Below are 19992 nucleotides of genomic sequence, written 5' to 3'. Positions count from 1 at the left end.
GTTAATGGCGGTATTCGCTTATCAGCATCACCACGGGAATGGAACCCCCACCGATAACTGGGTACAGCCTCTATGGGCTTTTCCTTCCTGTAGCAGAATTGGGTTGGCGAAATCAGTGGGTACATGTCGCCATCACAGGTAAGAGAGGGTCTGCCCAGGAAAAGCTTCAGAAAGATAGGTCTTGTCTTGATGCCCTTCAGTCAGTCATCAAAACTACTCCCACAAATGGATTTCCCTTCCGCTATAGCCTTCATCGTATGCTTCCGGAAAACAAAAGTCATCCGCCAGAACGGGGGGGCAGAAAACAAGTGTGGCGAAGGGGTGCAGCTCAGATAATCATGCATGTATTTCCTCAAGGGGATATCACAAAGGGACATATTTTGGCCTGGACTATCAATCCTCAAACTACCATCAAACTCTACATATGGGTTTGAGTCTTTACTTTATAAATGTTTCAGTTTCTTATTAGGCATAAGGGGCAATGTTCGTGACAAAAGATGATAAAAGAAAAAAGAGGAAAATACTTGTCAGAAATTGGGATGGGTCAGTAACATACATAATCATATGGAGAGAAACATTGTTGGATGGAACATTTTAGTATCATTATGAATTAGAGGTGGGAGGGAGAGAAGTGGACATTCCAGATGATAAAGGAGACCATGATGCACTTATGAATAAATTCATAGCTTTTGAGGTGGAATAAAGAGTAAATGAAATTATGAGATGGAAAACATCAGGTTGTTATGGCATCACTTCAGACCAGATTTTAGTATAGAAACTTAACTGGACTGTTTTGTAGAATATGGAATGAGAAAACAAATCCTGATAAAGGGTATTGGAATGTATGGCATAGGTACCAAAGAAAGGTGGCTAGATTTGGTAACTGTTGAGACATTGCATTTTGGTAGGTTGCAATAAAAATATTTGGTATACTTATTCTCAGCAGGCTATAGAAAGAAATTTATACAATTGATACAAGCTGGTTCTAGAAAAGGCAGGTACATATTGGACAAATCAAATACAATAGTATTATATGTTATGACATGCTGTGGAGCAGTGTTTTGAATTTGTAGAGCTCTTCTGATAGCTTTCGTTGATGATGAGAAGGCATTTGGCAACATCTGAAGACTAATTATGGATGGTCATGCATTGCTGTGGCATACCTGTTAAGGATGTAAAGCTAATTGGAATTATCCATGAGTGAAATAAATGCAAAGTTAATGTGATTAGGCCATGTAAGATGAATTTAAAGAAAAATAGAATGGTGCTGCTACAGGGGTATGTTATTTAACATTTTTTGTTTGCCCTCATACATTTTATGATGAAAAAATTGGGCAGAGGTGGAAGAGGTTTCAGTTGGATTTACACTAGAAAGTTGACAGACTTAGATTTGCAGATAATGCTATTTTAACCAGCCCATCACAATAAGATTTACAAACCTTGCTTAATAAAATGCATTACATATATCTAGGGAGTTGAAAAACAAACTAAAATAATTGTTAGAAAAGCAGAAGTACTAAAGACAGACTATGCACAAAGGGATTGATTAATGTTAGATGGAGAAAAGATTAATGAGGTTGAACACCGATTTCCAGTACAGGTTTTCTCTGAGTCAGAATTCAGTGAAAGACTGAAAAAGGCAAATCAAACATTGGTTAAACTCAATTAAGATTTAGAAATCAAACAAACTGAAATGACATTCCAAAATAAGATTGTACACAAAGCTGGTATAATGTGCACAGTATTGCTATACAAACATGACTGATGGTACAACATGACAATATATCTCAAAGATTTTGTCATTTTGAAAATAATGGCGCCTCTGTTAGGGATGTATTGGGGCAATAACTATTATTGGCGCCGATAACTGGAAATCGACTCATTATGGCGTGATTTTCGGCGCTAGACAAGCCCCATAAAACTGGATCGCTGATAACCAAGTCGCCTGATAACCAGGGACTAGTATAGTTATGGGCATGGAGGTCCTCCTGTTATATTCAAGATAGTTTTGTCTGTTGATGAGTTCTCAGTTAATTAGTAACTATCCTTGAGAAACAGGAAAATTACTCAAAATTGAACACTTGTATGATTGTTAAAATATTTAATAATTACTGTTTTATATGAAAATATTTAATAATTTCTGTTTTATGTTAACAAATAATTTGGCAGTAGTGCTACAGACGTATGTGACATTTACTGTCTACTTTACTTATTGCAATGACTATTTTTGGAGGAGTTATTTCTTGTAATATATCTATTCATAGTATTTTTTTTCTTCATAGGTACCATTAATACCTCCAGATTCTTCTGATGATGAAGATGAAGATGAGCGACATCCTCCGACTCCATCCACAGACCTTACTTATGGGGATGTTGGCCTATATGCTTTTGGACCTGGTGGTAAAAGACTTGTTGACATAGCTGTTGTCATTTCACAAATAGGTGCGTTTTGCCCTTTATTTTTGAGATAGATTTATATAGATATGAAGTCTTCAAGTTGAATGTTGAAATTTAGTAGGCCATTTCACAAATAGGTGAGTTTTGCTGTGTATTGAGATACATTTATATTTATATGAAGTTTTCATACAATCAACTTACCTGTCAGATATATACATAGCTAAGACTCCGTCGTCCCCGACAGAAATTCAAATTTCGCGCCACTCGCTACAGGTAGGTCAGGTGATCTACCGGCCTGCCCTGGGCGGCAGGACTAGGAACCATTCCCGTTTTCTTTCATATATTTTCTGTCGCCGGTGGTATCAACATCGTTGCTGCCACCTCCTGACTGGAATTCGCTTTTCTAGACAATTGATCATCTTTTTGTGGACTTTTGGTGACGTACCTGGATTGTTGTTTTGGCATTCGCTACTGTGGACTGGATTTGGACTTGCTTTTGATTTTTCTTCAAGAATGTCTGATTCAAGTGGTTGTGTGAGAGTGTGTGTGATGTAGGCTGCAAGGTGAGGATACCGAAGGCTTCGGTTGATCCTCACACTGTATGTCGCAAATGTAGAGGTTTTGACTGTTCTATTTCTAACACCTGTCATGAATGTGAGAGGTTGAATGTTGAGGAATGGAAGACTCTAACTTCTTACTTGAAGAAGTTAGAAAGGGATAGAGTCAGAAGGGCGGCATCTAAGGGTGCGGGTAGTAGTACAAGGCCTATTGAGCCTTTTAATGATTCTAACTCTTCTCTTAACTATGCATTTGATTCTAATTCTGTATCAGGGCCCTCACTGGCTTTACATTCAGATTCGGCCTCGGAAATTGCTGAACTGAAAGCTACTCTTCACAGGATGAAATCCAAAATGGCTGCCATGAAAGGTAAGGATTGTGAAAGTGACTATTTTAGTGAAGTGAGTGTCCCCAGTGTTGTGGAGGGGGCGTCTGACCGTCTCTGCGACGCTCCCAGGCCTAGACCTCTTCCAAGCTCCCAAGCCCAGAGGAGAAGGAAAGTCGAAAGCCGTACGGAGGTTGTGGAGAATTCCCCCGGTCAGGTGTCCCTTCAGCAGGCTCTGTAATTAGACAGACTGCTCAGGACCGCTATAGGAAAAGCGTCCTCAGAGAGTGCTTCTCTTCGTCCGCCTCTCCCTCTCCTAAACGAGGGTGGAAGGATTCGGACCTTTCCAGGCCCCTGAAAAGGCACTGGAAAGATCCTATTTTGGATTCAAGCCCCGAACGCTTTTCGGAAGAAGCGCCTCCCTCGATCAAGAAGGCTAAGAGGGTTTTGACGTCCCCTGGCTTGGACAAAACTCCTTCGAGGTCTCCCTCTCCCGTTCAAGAAGACGCCGGAGAAGCTTCCAAGAGGATCATTTTGGCTGTGCAAGAACAGTTATCCGCCTTGGTAGGAGTCCTTTCGAAGGATCCCCCTCGTAGAAAAGACGTGAGGCTTCCTGTCAAGAAGTCTCGTCTTCCTTCTCCCGCCAGGAGTGAGGCTCCTGTGGGACGTGAGGCGTTTGAGATCTCTTCTGATAGAGACTCTTTTGACGATTTTGAAGCGCCAGACAAGCGAGAGGCGCCAGTCAAGCGCGAGGTTTCCTCCAGACGAGAAGCGTCTTATAGGATTCAAGCGCCAGATAAGCGTGAAACACTTTACAGGCGCGAGGATGTAACCAGACGTGATACGTCTGCCAAGCCAGCAGCGTCACACCGAGCGCTGAGGACGCAGCCAGCGCGAGGATTCAGCCAGGCGCGAGGCGCCAGACAACCGTCATCCATACAAGGATATAGCACCAGAAAGGCGCGAGATTTTAGAGAGGCGCGAGGCATCAGTCAGGCGCGAGGCGCCAGCCAAGCGCGAGGAGTCAGCCAGGCGCGAGGCGCCAGCCAAGCGCGAGGAGCTAACCAGGCGCGAGACGTCTGAATTGTTGCAGAGGAGCTCTGTACATGCTCTTAGCCCCTCTCCTATTAGGAGTTTGTCTCCCGTAGAGAGAGTTATTGGGCAGGAAGACCCAGAATGAGAATTGATTTCTCCTTCTGATCCTATATTGGAAGAGGACTCAGAAGACGAGACTCACGGCAGAGAAGGGCTGTCTAACTATAAAGTTTTGACAGCTCTCCTTCTTCAGGAATACGGAGATGCCTTGATCCCTGCCGCTCCTCCTTCTCCTCGTTCACTTTTTTCATGCTCCAAGACGCCGAAGTCGTTGGCTTTTCTGAAGATGAGGCCGACGATTTCTATGAAGAGAGCTCTTCAGTCGCTGGATAGCTGGATGCTAACCAAAAAGGAGCTAGTCAGAACGGTGTTTTGCATGCCTCCCGCTAGACTTACGGGCAAGAGAGGTATTTGGTACCAGACTGGGGAGAATATGGGACTCACTCTCCCAGCTTCGGCTGAAGCTGACTTTTCCAGTCTGGTAGACGCATCCAGGAGACATAGCCTTCATACGGCTAAGATAACTTGGGGTCTTTCGCTAAAGTTTCTTGAGGTGATGCAGACTACGGGGCAAACACCCACGAAGTCTACCACCTATCAGGTAGGAACCAAGGTGTTATTTATACCTACAACATATGTTGTTTACCTGTCTATTCGAGAAGTAGCTGTCTCTTACCCTCCACCGAAGGGTGCCAATCAGCTATGTATATATCTGACAGGTAAGTTGATTGTATGAAAATGATATTGCTATGATACAATAAAGTTTCATACATACTTACCTGGCAGATATATACGATTAGGGCCCACCCAGCCTCCCCGCAAGGAGACAGGGGGAAGAGAAAATATATGATAGAAAACGGGAATGGTTCCTAGTCGTGCCGCCCAGGGCAGGCCGGTAGATCACCTAACCTACCTGTAGCGAGTGGCGCGAAATTTGAATTTCTGTCGGGGACGACGGAGTCTTAGCTATGTATATATCTGCCAGGTAAGTATGTATGAAACTTTATTGTATCATAACAATATCATTTTCCAAAGTTGAAAGCTGAAATGTAGTAGGCCACATATTGGTAAGCATTGCCAGAACAGGCTTAGAAGTTTTGCCTCTTTTCTCTTGCTAAATTTGAAGCTTTCTCTGAAGTGAGGGTGAAGGGACAGGGTGTTGATATGTTTGAAGTAGAATTCTCAAAAGAAGTGTAAATGCCTACAAGTGAGTAATAAAAATTCACCTACTGTAGTAAGAATATGAGCATAAGTAGGAACATGGTTGAAACTGAGTTGTTTCCTCAGACTAGAACACCAGAAAGAGAAAAATAATGCATCAGAATTAGGATTTCTCATAGTTGAGGTTGTGAGTGAGACATTTTTATGGTCTGACCCATAAGCTGCCAGCTTTGTCAATGTTGGCATGAGTGTCTGTCCTGGTGCTGTAAGTAGGACTAGCATGCCAAAGGAAGCTGTGAATAATGACCTATAGTTGAAAATATAAGGTGGAGCAGTGCATTTCGGGAAAAGGATCTTTTCACAAGTATTCTGGTGCCTCTTAGAGAATGGAGCTTAAATGTTTCAAGATACTTATGAATGACACCTCTAAGGCAAAAGGCAAGGTAGACTGGCCTTTCCAGCATTGCACTTGTAATTTGATCAGTAGATAATACATAATCATTTGCTGTAGCACTGTTTCCCCATAGATATCTTGTGAATAATTAATTGATACTGAAGTGAATATACTATAAGTAACATAGTAGTTTTCCATGAAAAGTTATTTTTAAAAAAATTAGTTATAGATACATATTGTACTATGAAATACACATTTTCCTATTTTCCTTGTATACCAGGCTAAGTATGACCCACAAAGCACAGAAATGAAATGTATTAAGCTTTCAAATGGACCACCTCCCTTCTTCTTAAGGATACAACAGTTATATGCTGAAGAGGAAGGGAGGTGGCCCTTCGAAGACTATAAATTTAATTTTGCTTTTGTGTGTTTTACTTTAGAGATAGATACATTGAGGATTTTAAGTGCCTAACTAAAAGACCCTTCTTGTATTAATTTATGTGCTCCCAATCACATTTTCTTTGACTTGAAGAGACAGTAAGTAACTTACCAAGTAATTTCTACATAGCTATTATTTTCGTTCATTCAAATTCGCAGTAGCAGTACTGATATTGTGTAGGTGACACCAGTCTCGCCCCCTAGCAAGAGGGCTAGGAACGACTCGGCAGACAATTTCATTCTGTTTCTGCCAGCAACAGTTTTTCTTTCTTCTTTCTTCTTCTTCTTCTTTTTTGCCGGTTATTTCCTGGACTTTGGTAACCAAAAGTCGAGTAGCTTCAGCCAAAAGCTTCAGGATGTTTTTCCTTGTTTTGTTGTTTATTACTGGGGGGATACATCAGTAGTTCGCTTTTACAGCGCAATAGCAGTTACAGTAATACCTCTAACTAATGCGAGGTTAGGTGCCAGACCCCTGTTTACTTCTAGAGTTTGAACACTAAATATGACCCTAATCATGCTCCCTAAATATTTAGCTAACTTTTAAATGAAATTAAAGTCACTGTAATCTCATGGAAAAGGTAGCTTAATACATTACCCTGAAAAAAGACATAAATGGTTGGTGAATATTACATTAATACATCATATTTTTCTCTTCTGTCCCTCTTCCGACCGGCTGATCTGTTTTTAGAAGTCTTCTCAACCACTTTTGAGAAATTCTTTATTCTGTCTCTTTCTCTTTGTTCTGAAATTCCTTTTTATGAACATGAACCAACAGTGCTTTTTATTTGGACTATTAGTACAGCTTTTAGTTGTGTCTGTGCTTTAAAACAGCGCATTTACAGTTTTAGAAGGTAAAGGTAAAATTAGATAAATTAAAAATTACTGCTACGCTAACTACGAGAGAGAGAGAGAGAGAGTTGTCTTCACATAAATATTAAGCAGACTTTTAAATAAAATTAAAGTTTTTGTAATTTCATTTAAAAGTTAGCCTAATACATCACCCATAAAAAAAAAAAAATGGTCAGTAAAAATATGGGTGTGTGAAGATTACATACTTACAGGGAGAGAAAAAGAGAGAATTATGTGAAAATCATTGATCACTAATTGGCGACACTTTCCTTCCTGTCACATTACCAGACATTTTTACACATGTAACTTGCCAAGTAATTACCTGTAGCTGAAAGTTTACTACCTCGGCAGTCAAATCTTACAAATTTTGTGGTGGCACCACTATCTCTACGTAGTGTAGGTGTATAGGACCCGCCCACTTTCGGCTTCCGACTAACATCAGTGGTTTTGGCGGTCATTTTTCGTCATTGTTGGGATTAATTGCAGTATTCTTTATTTTGTGGTTTTGTTTACATAGTTAACTCTCAATTATGTCAGATTCTAGCTCCTCAAGCATTAGGTATTGCTCAGAAGGCTGTAGAACTAAACTGAAAAAATTTTCCTACAGTTCACACACCAAATGTATCAAGTGTAAGGGGTAGACTTGTTCTAAGGATTTATCGTATCCAGAATGTGTAGATTGGGAAGAGTCTAAATGGAAAACCTGGAATTCTCTTTGGATAAGTAAGCTAGGGATAGGATGAGGAAGGCAGCTCTTAGAGCCAAAAGAAGGGCTGCTGTAGAGTTTTCCTTCAGTAGTTGAGGATTTTCCTACTCCTGCTCAACGTTCTATTACTTCCCCAATCGTTAACCCTCCTACTTCTTTGCCAGTGACTCCTGTTTCAGGCTCCCATGATTCCAAACCTGACACCAAAGCCAGTCTCGATGTTAAGTTTGAGGAAAAATGTGACTTTCTCGCTACGGCGATCATAGATTTAGGCACTTCTTTCAGGTCTTTTGTGGAGAGCACGCCTCTCAGAAGTGCAGTGAGAAATGATAGTGTTGTGTTATCTGAGGAGGTGGCTGTTCGGCCCACCGGTTCTCGTAGATGAAGGTCACTGTCCCGGAGGGATTTGCCCCCCTCCATCACACCTGTTGGCGGTTCACAAGGAGTGACAGAGCACCATTAGAAAGGTGTCTCTTTCAGTGCTCACCGTCTGTTGTCGAAATCTTCTGTGTCCTCACCAGATCATCGGCCTCTAGGCCACTTAAGAAGCACTCCTCGCTCTCTGATGGCTCTCTGCCTCCTGTTAAGAAGTACAGGGAGGTTGGTATAGACCCTCAGTCGTCTTTTAGCTTCCAAGATTCCTCTTTTTGTCCAGTTTTAGTTGCCAGGCGTTCACCACTGTTGGAGTGCCTATCACATGAAGATTTCATAGTCACTGCTTCTGTACATACACCATTCAGCCTCTCTGAGCTCCTTGGCAGCTGTCTCAGACAAGGTAGTATAGCCCCCGTACCTGGGTGCTTGCCCCTTTCAGGCAGCTGGGCGCCCACTGTTTCCTGCTCGGTGCCTGCTTTTTCTTGGCTGATGACTGCTTCTGCTGACTTGGCACCCGCCTCTTCTCTTTTGGTGCCTGGAGTTACACCAGATATGGAACGTTTGGCACCAATAGCGGCAATTTCAGTACCAGGGTCTACTCCTGATTCTACTGTAGCATGTGTTGAGGAGTCGTTGGCCCCTCTTAAACGTGCTTGAGGAACTGATGAATTTTATGAAGAATAAGTCACCTTCAGACAATAAGGAGAGTATGTTGACTCCTATTTCCTCGGAGGATGAAGTAGTGGGACAGGAGACCTAACCTTATTCAGCATACACTTCTCTGATGGCTTTCTTCGTAGAGAATTACTTAGATTTCTTCTCTCCTGGGAAACCAGTGGCTCCTGCCCCTACTTTCCTTATGTGGAAAGCTCTGGTAGAAGAGCTCCCTCGGATGGTTTTGTCTTCCTCTTTCAAGATGGTGTTGAAAGAGGTGGAAGAATGGTTAGCTAGTAAGAGAGATCTTGGCAAAGCTACATTTACGTTTCTGTCTTTGGAGCTTATTAAGAAATGCTACAGGTACTACACGACAGGCGAGACTCCTTCCCTTGGAGTTTGCCTTTTCCCAGGGAGACTTCTCCGCCCTAGTGGACTCGGCCAGACGTTCAGCGTTTTGGGCTGCTAAAGTATTCAAGAATTATTTAGTTTCCTAGACAGGATGGTGGGCACTAAGGCAACTAAAAGAACTGTTCATCTTCAGAGGAAGACCTGTCAGCCAATTGGTTGGGAGTGCTTTTGTGCACAAACAAGGCAGTAAGAGACGCTTCCAGTGAAGTTGCCTCTCTTTTTGTTATGGGCTTGCTTTTGTTCTCTCCTTTGGACAAGGCGTATCTCTTTCCACAAACGACAGTGAGAGAAGTACTTGCTGATCTTCAGAGTAAATCCACAACGAATTTGTTAACTCAGTCAGCCAAGAAACTGAAGGAACCTGTAGCCACAGCTTCTAAGTCATTCTCACCACTTCAGTCTTGTCCCTTTTGAGGAAGCAGAGCCAGTTCTCGGTCTAAACCTAGATCAAACCTGCGCTCTGGCGCCAGACCTGTTAAGATGACCTCGATCAAGATTTCCATCAAACAATGAGTGGTGTGTCTCCTGTGTTTCTGTAGGTGCAAGGCTCCTTTATATCTGGAGGGAATGGAGCCACAGAGATGTGGATCCTTGGGTGGTTCAGATGTTAAGGGAAGGTTATTTGAGCCCTCGCTTACAGAAATCGCCAATGCCCAGTTTTCCGATAGAGTTAACAGCCTACTCTGTAGGATCTGAGAGACATTTGGCCCTCTCACAAGAGGTTCAGTCTCTTATCCATAAAAGTGCAGCGGAAGTAGTAGTAGATCACAACACAGAGGGATTTTACAACTGTCTCTTTGTAGTCCCCAAGTCATCAGGGGGTTGGAGGCCTGTCCCAGATGTCAGTGATCTGGATCATTTTATTGTAAAGGCAAAGTTTCGCATGGAGACAAGTGCCTCTATCTTGGCTTCTCTTCATCCAAAGGATTGGATGGTGACTGGATATGGAAGACATGTACTTCCATATCCCCATTCACCCAGAGTCAAGGAAACTTCTCTGATTCGTTTTTGGAGGCAAGGTGTTTAAATTCAGAATGCTTTGTTTTGGTTTGATGATGGTGCCTCAAGTATTCACAAGGGTATTGTCCCCTCTCACAAGGTGGATACACCTGATGGGGATAAACGCCTCCTTTTACCTTTACGACTGGCTTCTACGTTCTCCCTCAGAGGAACAGTGCACGAGGGACTTGAAGAAACTTATTTCTCCGACTCAGGGTCTAGGAATACTAATCAGTGCCCAAAAATCTTGGCTTGTTCCATCTCAGACAATTGTATATTTGTGTATGATTCTGGACTCTCAGACTTTTTAGGCTTTTTTCTCACCCAGAAGAGTAGACTCTAGCCTGCAGACAGTACGGGAGTTCATGAATCGGAAGTCCTACTCAACCCTTCAGTGGATGAGCTTACTGGGAACTCTCTGCAGTGGGACCGTTAGTCAGACTGGACAAACAAGACTCAGGAGGACTTGTTCATTTTTCCTATCTACGAGGAGATAAAGTCAGATCTCCACTCGTGGTTGTCTGTGGACAGACTGCAGGAGGGAAAGTCACTCCAGCTGAAGAACCCAGAGCTGAGATTATATTCCAACACATTGGATCTAGGACGGGGAGCCATCTTGGAGTCTCAAAAGGTATCGGGGCTTTGGTCGGTGAACCAGAAAACTCTTCACATCAATGTAAAGGAACTGTTGGGGATATTTCTCAATCTTCAGCACTTTTCTTGACAAGTGTCAGGAAAAATAGTGGCAGTATTTGCAGACTTCACGACAGCATTGTCATACATCCGCAAGCAAGGGGGCACACATTCCTTCACTCTCTATCAGACAGCGAGAGAGGAGCTGATTTGGGTAGAACAACGGAGAATTACTATTCTTACTTGCTCTGTTCAGGACAGGCTGAACGTCATAGCAGACGAACTCAGCAGATGGGATCAATTGCTTCCGACAGAATGGACTCTTAGAGCGCCAGGTCTGCAAGGATCTTTGGAGGCTTTGGGGACAGCCGACAATAGATATCTTTGTGACAGCAAAAACAATCGTCTGCCAATCTTTTGTTCACCAGTTTCGGACCCTCGTGCATGGGCGACAGACGCTATGCTTCTAGATTGGACAGGACTGGACCTGCATGCCTTTCCTCCGTTCACAATGATTCGGGAGGTGATAAGCAAGTTCGCGAGTCATCAGAATGTCTCCATGACCCTAGTAGTAGCTCCTTTCTGGGTGAGGAAAGAATGGTTTCCAGACCCTCTTCATCTAATTGTGGACTTCCCAAGACTTCTTCCTCAGAGGAAGTCTCTGTCTCTGGTAGGATTTAGACTCAGACAACTGGTCAAAATGTAAGGCTTTTCTAGACAAGCAGGTAGAAGCCACTGCTAGATGTTGTCAATCGTCTACTAACAAGCTCTATCAGTTAAAATGGCCAGTTTTCAGACTTAACTGGTGTAGAAGACATAATGTATCTTCCTCTGAAACCACTATCACCCAGATAGCAGATTTTCTGTTATTTTTAAGATCCTCAAGGAAACTCTTCCAGTACCATTAAAGAGTATAGAGCGATGCTAAACTCTGTGTTCAAGCACAGAGGTTCAGACGTCAGATACAACAATGACATTAGTGATTTTATTAGATCCCTGGATACTTCCAAGTCAGAAAAGTCTAGAACTGTCTCTTGGAATCTTGATGTACTGAAGTGGCTTTCAGGTGACTCACGAACCCATCCGCTTAGTACCTTCTAGAAACTTCACTAAGAAGACCCTCTTCCTAGTAACTCTGGCTACAGCTAAAAGGGTCAGTGAATTGCAGGCTATAGACAAGAGAGTGGGTTTTTTCCAAGGTAGCTGTCTGTTCTTTCCTTGGGATTCCTGGCAAAGAATGAGAATGTGAGCAAACCCTGCCATGTTCTTTTCCAATTAAGAATCTGATGGATATCATCAGACCAGAGGAGGAAGAACAGCTTCCATTCCCAGTGAGAGCACTACGCTATTAGTTAAAGAGAACAGAAAAGATTAGAGGGCCTGCAAGTATTCTATGATGTACTAATATGAAGTCTCCATATCGGCCGATGTCTAAGAATACTATTTCCTTTTTCTTGTCAGTGGCTGGTGTGGAGTTGGGGGAGGAAGCATAAGGGACTGACTGTCCCTTTACTATCCTTTGTTGCCTTTTTTGTTGGTGTTGAGTTTTGGGAAGCCTTGGGGTACTGCTTACCCGGAGTACTCGCCACTCATTTTGGTAGGGTATCACTGGTTGTTTTTTATGGTGTAGGTGTGGTTGTTGGTTTTTATCTGGTCTAAGCCCAGGGCAAGGGCATCAATGTATAACTTGCCAGTCATCAGGTGAACTTCCATGACTGTGAAGTTATTTCCAACTAAAGTAGGGGCAATCATTTGCCAAAACTGCTACGCCTCCTACGGGTTAAGAGAGCAACGACCAGAGGCAGTATTCATCTGCAGTGTTCTCTTGCCAGGTAAGGTACAATGAGTATTTGATAATACTTGCAGTATATATTCCTATATTGAGTCATTACTATATTTATAATGTCTTCGATGTAGGTCATGTCCATGATTCCCACCTCCATAAGAGTGGAATCAGCTACAGGTAATTATTTGGTAAGTTACATGTATAAAAATTATATTTCTGGGCTCAGCTCGTGTCGCTGCGCGAAATATCCTTTAATCTATTATTTCTAGGGTAAATGTACTAACACATACCAGAGAATAAATAAATAAAGAAAAAGGTCAGTACAACTGACTCGCTCACCCTCCAAGAGGGTGTCGGTATGAACACTATGGCGAGTGAGACCACTACCACGAGCCAAATACCAATAGAAATCTCCCACTACAAAATCCCCACAAGAGGAGAGCCAACCCACAGAGTGGGCAGCAACTACTACTACTCCATCCCATGCTGCCGACTGCTGCGCCTCTGGTGGCCATCCTTTTCAGTTAGCGCACACGGTATACACGTGCCCCTTTTTTGCTCTGTGTTTTTTGTGCCCTTTTCTTGGATTTATTTACCATGGAGCGTGCAGCCATCGCAGCAGCTAAGTTAAGTACTCAGTATTTATTGCTAATTGGTTTTTTCCGGCCCTGAGCCCGTATTTGCCGTTTTTTAGGTATAAATACGAACTCTAGGTCGGAAGCATGGCAGCATTGTTCTGCCTCGTGGCGGGTTCGTTCTTGGTCTCCCATACCCAGAACATTCCCTTACTTTAATACGCTCTATGTTAATCATCCGTTTTGTTTAGGGTACAGTCTGCACGGTTTTTTGTCATGCATGCATGCCTTTTACCTTATGTAGGCTCCTTCTATCCAGACACTAGCCACGGCTCTTAGTATCGGCCCCGGCTAGCTTTGAGTGGTAGACTTTCCTTCGGGTTAGTCGTACACTCCTGGATTTTTTCTCCTACTATTTTGTTTTCTTCCTTTCATATTTTATTTATTTTATATTGTATTTAGGTTAGTGTAGGCGTCTGGCTTCATTTAGCCTAGGTTACGGCCCATAGGGCCCATATGCTACCGCTCCTCAGTTCGGTTGCTTCCCGATAGCATCCCTCTGTTTAGCCGGTGGTTTTTTCTAGGCCCTAGTGTCTCATTGTTTTATAGTTACCGCCCCGTGGTCACTACGTGATCACGGAGCAGCCAGACGCCTGTCCAGTCTTCTTCCCCCCTCCCGCTCTTCCATAAAGTCGGGGGGTGGGTTGGTCCTCCCATGCTCGCTCCGCATACCCGAGCCTGCCTCCCTCTCCCCCCAGGCGGAGGGAGTAGAGGGACGGGACAGACCCAGACTGGACTCGACCTCTCCAGCTTCTCGGTCCGGCCGGATGGTGAGGTGGGGGGATATAAACGGGCCTTTCCCCCCCTCCGCACTACTCCGTCGCTCCGTTGCTAGCCCCAGTCTGTTTGTCCTCTCGCCCTTTCCCACCTTACTGGGGCTCCTTTGCCACCGGAGCCCCAGCATCCAGCGGAAAGATGCTAGTCCACCCAACAGGGTGGACCGGGATACACAGTTGGTCTCTTCTAACCACTCCGGCTCACTGAGTCACGACACTCCGCCACGCACTGGATTTAGTCCGGTACGTTCGTATTTTATAGGTTTAAGTTCTGTTATGTTAAACTAGTAAGTTTATCTTAAGCTACCTTAAACCATCCCCCCCTCCCTCACCTGTCTCACCGGATCTCTCCGGGGTTATAGCCTATTCAGGCGGTAAGGGAGGGGTTATGCCCAAATTTTTTCCGAGCTCCGGCATGCAACGGAGTTCTTCTACCCTTTAGCCTGTAAGTGACTACCTTTAAGATACTCATGTGTCTTTTCACTTACAGACCACCAACTGTGAGCATCCGGGATGCGCCGCCACACTTCAAGACCCTTGAAGGACACGAAGTTTGCCGGTCCATGCTCCATGCGCGACTCCGCACGGGACAATCCAGGTCTGTATCACGAGACGTGCACCATTTGTTATGATCTGGTGAGCCAGGCTTTTAGACGGGTAAGTATGCCAACTCCGTTAGCCAGTCCCTATTTGGTTATAATTCTTAAGTTTTCTAAAATTCAATCCTCCAAACTTAAGATAAAAATTCATGGGGTTTTGCAGCCCCTATAATTTTAAGTTAAGCTTTTTAATTTTTGGTTTTAGTTTTAAGTTTAATCTTAAAATCTAATCAATACCCTCTCTTTCAGGCTCCGGCTGTGAAGGATACCGCACTGGCAACCCTGCGGGCCTGGGTCGGCGGTTTTGGAAGAACGCCGCCAAGGGTATGCCCTACATTCTTGAAAGAAGTTGGCGGTACTGATCTTCCCGGAGGAAAGTCAACAGGCTACGTCGACCCAGCAGAGGCTGCCCCGACTATCGCCTTCATCCAGCAACAGCTGGCTGCCTCGTTAACAGATCAAGGCCAGGATATCTCCTCGGAAGTCGCAACATTGGATATTAATATTGAACCTATGGTAGGTGTAGACGACCTGTTGGTCGAGGTAAGTACGTTGGACGCCCAAGGGATACCCTTGGGTGCTACTGGATCTTCTACCCCTGCAACCTCTCCATCCTTCCAAGGCTTTACAGGTGCTGAATTGTATACTCCTCCTGACGCTTCCGTTAGACCCAAGGTCAAAGGTCAAGCTGTTAAAACCTTGACCAAGACGTCGTCGTCGTCTAAAAAGACGGCGTCGGTGTCATCCTCTTCTCGTAAGTCTCCGGCTAGGAATCCCGGAGCAGATAGGTCTAAAGCTTCTGGGTCCGGCTCTAAATCCTCTAAGAGTAGATCCTCCAGGGAGAGATCACGCACTCCAGCGGAGTCGACAGTTCCACTGCCCTTGGTTCCGATTCAGAGCCACCCTTCCACCTCCGCAGCAGCTCCGGCTTTGGATTCCAACGCTGGCCTGTTGCAACAAGTGGGCGATCTGGTTGGTTCTCTGAAATCTAGTATGGAACAAATGATCTCCCGGTTGTCTGATAGGATCAACTCTCAAGACAATATTATAGCCGGACTGAGCCAAGCTCCACTAGCTTCCTCCCCAACTTTCAGCACAGCCAAGCCAATTACCCCCGTATGACTCTCTACCTCCGTTCTCAATGAACAATCCTTGGAGAGTAGCATCATACGCCCCCTTCCAAGACGGGCTTATCTCTATCCCGGAATGTGGAACTCGGAGGATTGAAGACTTCGAGTTCTACCCGGAAGACTTCAGCCTCCCTTCATCGCTATGCCAGGCTCACCGCCTCGGCTATGACTCGGGACGATAAAGTACCAAAAGAGACAGTCCTCTATTCACGAGACCAGGCTCAGAGAGAATGGCTCAGGTGTCTAGAGGACATGGATTGTTCCAATACCAAGATTCAATCTTTTAAGAGTCCGTTTACGATCTTTACAATGGAAGAGAGTACCCCGCTCCCTTTCTTGACAAAGATCGCTACAACCACCATTCCAGCAGCCCAGAAGGGGGATTCGATGCCGCAGCTGAAGGAAGCGGACCCTACGTCTCCTTTACTCCCCTCAGCTGGGGAGTTGTGGGAAGATTTGCCCAACACCTTCTCAGCGGGCAAACTCAAACCAGACTGTGCTATGGAGCAGTTTGGTGAGAAGCTACCTAGGCTTCCGGATAGCCTTATTCAGGCGGAATTCGATTCCAAATCGCGGTTAGCCAGGTCTATTAATACCATGGCCATGACCGAGGTGGCTACCATTTCCTATGGTTCGGAACCACTATTTAAGCTTCTCACCAAATCTCTGACTCAAACGGTACAGTCTGATATGTTTGAGTTCTCCACGGCTAGGACGAATTGTAGGAAACATGTCCTACAAGAAGCAACAATTCGGCATGAGCCGAATAAGTTGCTCACATCAAGCATCTGGGGAGCAGACCTTCTTCCCAGAGGCGATGGAGTAAGGAGGTCCAGGCAGAGGCTACGAGGTTAAACCAAAGCCTTAAAGATCGTTGGGGTCTTACGGCCAAGAGACGTCAAGATCAAGTGATCAAGGGTAAGGCTCAGAGGAAACCCAGACGTTTCCAGCCCTACCAGAAGAAGCAGCCACGCTTTACACAGCAGGTTCCAGCTGTTCCGTTGGTGCAAGCAGCTCAACCTTCTACCTCCAAGGCTCAGTCGCAGCCAATATATGTTATTTCCCCCCAGCCTCAACCCTCTACTCTTACGCCCTCTCTCCAGCCTACAATCAAGTCTTCGAGGGTCAGGCTTCCCAGAAGTATGACCGCTCGGGTAAGGGGGGCAGAGGTAAACGATCCTTTCGTGGGAGAGGATCGGGAGGGCCCTTCAACAGAGGGAAGCATTTCAGGGGAGGCCGAGGAGGCTATCAAAGCCAATGAGGATGTTCAGGTAGGAGGGAGGCTGTTTCACTTCCGCCACCGGTGGAACTTCAGCAAGTGGGCGCAGAGCATTGTGTCAAAAGGTCTGGGTTGGAGCTGGATAGCGGATCCGCCCCCACCCAGACCTTTCCGCCAACTTCCATCCAAAGAATTGACGGAGTATGCGGAGGACCTCCTTCAGAAAGGAGCTATAGCGAGAGTCAACAGGTTAAAATTTCAAGGACGCTTATTCAGCGTGCCAAAGAAAGGCTCACAAAAAAGAAGGGTAATCTTAGACTTGTCCCGCTTAAACTTAGCCATTCGCTGCGACAAGTTCAAGATGCTCACGATCTCGCAGGTACGGACCTTACTTCCCCGTGGGCCGTCACCACCTCTATCGATCTTACAGACGCTTACTATCATATCCCTATTGCAAGACACTTCCGTCCGTATCTGGGCTTCAAAATAGGAGACCAGACATTCTCCTTCAAGGTAGTTCCTTTCGGGCTCAACGTAGCACCCAGGGTGTTCACGAAGTTGGCGGAAGTAGTAGTTCAACAACTAAGATCGCAAGGGGTTATGGTAGTAGCGTATCTCGACGATTGGTTGATCTGGGCTCCAACAGTCGAGGAATGCCACGTAGCAACACTGAAAGTGATTCAGTTCCTGGAATATCTAGGCTTCAAGATAAACAGGACCAAGTCAAGACTCACTCCAGAGTCAAACTTTCAGTGGCTGGGCATCCAATGGAATCTATCCTCCCATACTCTGTCGATTCCATCAGCCAAAAGGAAGGAAATAGCGAAGTCAGTAAAGCAATTTCTGAGTCACAAACTGGCGTCAAGAAGAACTCGGGAAAGGATCCTAGGTTCACTCCAGTTTGCATCAGTGACAAACATCTTGATGAAAGCCAAACTGAAAGACCTAACCAGAATCTGGCGCTCACGAGCAAATGTCAGGTCCATGGGACAAGTTATCCTCAGTCCCTCAGATTCTACGGAATCGACTTTGCCCGTGGGCGAAAGTCAAGAACTTATCGATATCAGTGCCCCTTCAGTTTCCTCCTCCGGGGTATTACCATCCACACGGACGCTTCATTAAGCGGTTGGGGAGGATATTCCCAGTTCAAGAAAGTTCAGGGAACTTGGTCACCTCAGTTCCGTCAGTTCCATATAAACGTACTGGAGGCAATGGCAGTGTTCTTGACTCTAAAAAGGTTAGGTCCGCCAAAGTACTCCCACATAAAGCTAGTCTTGGACAGCGCAGTGGTAGTACATTGTATAAACAGGGGAGGCTCCAAATCATGTCATCTAAATCATGTCATGGTAGCCATCTTCTCCCTGGCGGACAAGTTCAGTTGGCACCTCTCCTCCACCCATATAGCTGGAGTGAGAAACGTCATAGCAGATGCTCTATCCCGATCAGTACCTCTAGAGTCGGAATGGTCACTGGACAACAGTTCGTTCCAATGGATTCTACAGAGAGTTCCAGGCCTACAAGTGGATCTCTTCGCATCCCAAGCGAACCACAAACTCCCATGTTATGTGGCCCCCAACCTGGACCCTCTGGCCTATGCCACGGACGCCCTGGCCCTCGACTGGAACAACTGGGAGAAGATTTATGTCTTTCCTCCAGTGAATCTTCTCATGAAGGTACTGAACAAACTCAGGACATTCAAGGGTCAAGTGGCTCTAGTAGCCCCGGACTGGCCGAAGAGCAATTGGTACCCTCTAATTCTGGAACTGGGGCTTCGCCCTCTTCGGATTCCCAGTCCCAGGCTCTCCCAGTCAGTACAAACGAAGACTGTGTTCGCTTCCTCAGGGATTCTAAAAACCCTAACTTTATGGATTTCATGAAGTTTGCGGCGAAAAGAGATGCGAATATTGACCCTCAAAACATTCTCTTCTTGGAATCCGATAAAAGGGATTCAACTTTGAGACAGTATGATGCTGCTGTCAAAAAGTTAGCAACCTTCCTAAGAGAATCAGATATTAGAATCATGACAATCAATTCAGCTATATCCTTTTTCAGATCTTTATTTGAAAAAGGCTTAGCAGCTAGCACCATTACGACAAACAAGTCAGCCTTGAAAAAGATTTTTCAATTTGGTTTCAACATAGACTTGACAGACTCCTACTTCACGTCTATTCCCAAGGCTTGTGCTAGACTTAGACCTTCTGTAAGGCCTACGTCAGTATCATGGTTCTTAAATGATGTTCTAAAGCTGGCTTCAGAAACTGATAATGACACATGCTCATTTATAATGCTCTTAAGAAAAACTCTATTTTTATTAAGCTTGGCCTCAGGAGCTAGAATTTCAGAACTGTCGGCTTTATCCAGAGATCCGGATCATATTCAATTTCTTCCCACAGGGGAAGTGCTACTTTCTCCGGAACGTAGTTTTATAGCAAAGAATGAAGATCCTTTGATGAGGTGGGAACCATGGAAGGTAGTACCCCTTCCACAAGATATATCTCTTTGCCCAGTATCGACCTTACGAGCCTTTCTGTCTAGGACCTCCTCATCCTCATCGGGTCCTCTCTTTAAGAGAGAAAAAGGTGGTACTTTATCTATTAAAGGCATCAGGCAGCAGATCCTGTACTTTATTAAACAAGCCAATCCTGACTCTTTTCCAAAAGCACATGATGTCAGGGCAGTAGCCACCTCAATTAACTATTTCCAACATATGAACTTCGATGAGTTGAAAAAATATACTGGATGGAAATCGCCGACAGTATTTAAACGTCATTACTTAAAGTCCTTGGAAGCTCTGAAATTTTCAGCAGTGGCGGCGGGTAACATAGTTTCCCCCGACTCGGCCTAATCTTTAG

General features: G+C 44.7%; 1 protein-coding gene across 1 annotated transcript in view; it reads left to right on the top strand.

Moving 5' to 3' along the window:
• The window catches only part of LOC135207393 (uncharacterized), a 170362-nt gene that overhangs the window by 95387 nt on the left and 54983 nt on the right, over positions 1-19992 (top strand). The window contains exon 3 of the mRNA XM_064239123.1: positions 2283-2442. Coding sequence (XP_064095193.1) covers positions 2283-2442 — 160 coding nt within the window. The remainder of the gene's footprint in view (positions 1-2282; positions 2443-19992) is intronic.

This window comes from Macrobrachium nipponense, chromosome 32 (assembly GCF_015104395.2).
Source record: "Macrobrachium nipponense isolate FS-2020 chromosome 32, ASM1510439v2, whole genome shotgun sequence".
Lineage (NCBI taxonomy): Eukaryota > Metazoa > Arthropoda > Malacostraca > Decapoda > Palaemonidae > Macrobrachium > Macrobrachium nipponense.
Note: the sequence above shows the minus strand (reverse complement) of the source record. Positions and strands in the feature narration are given on the sequence as shown.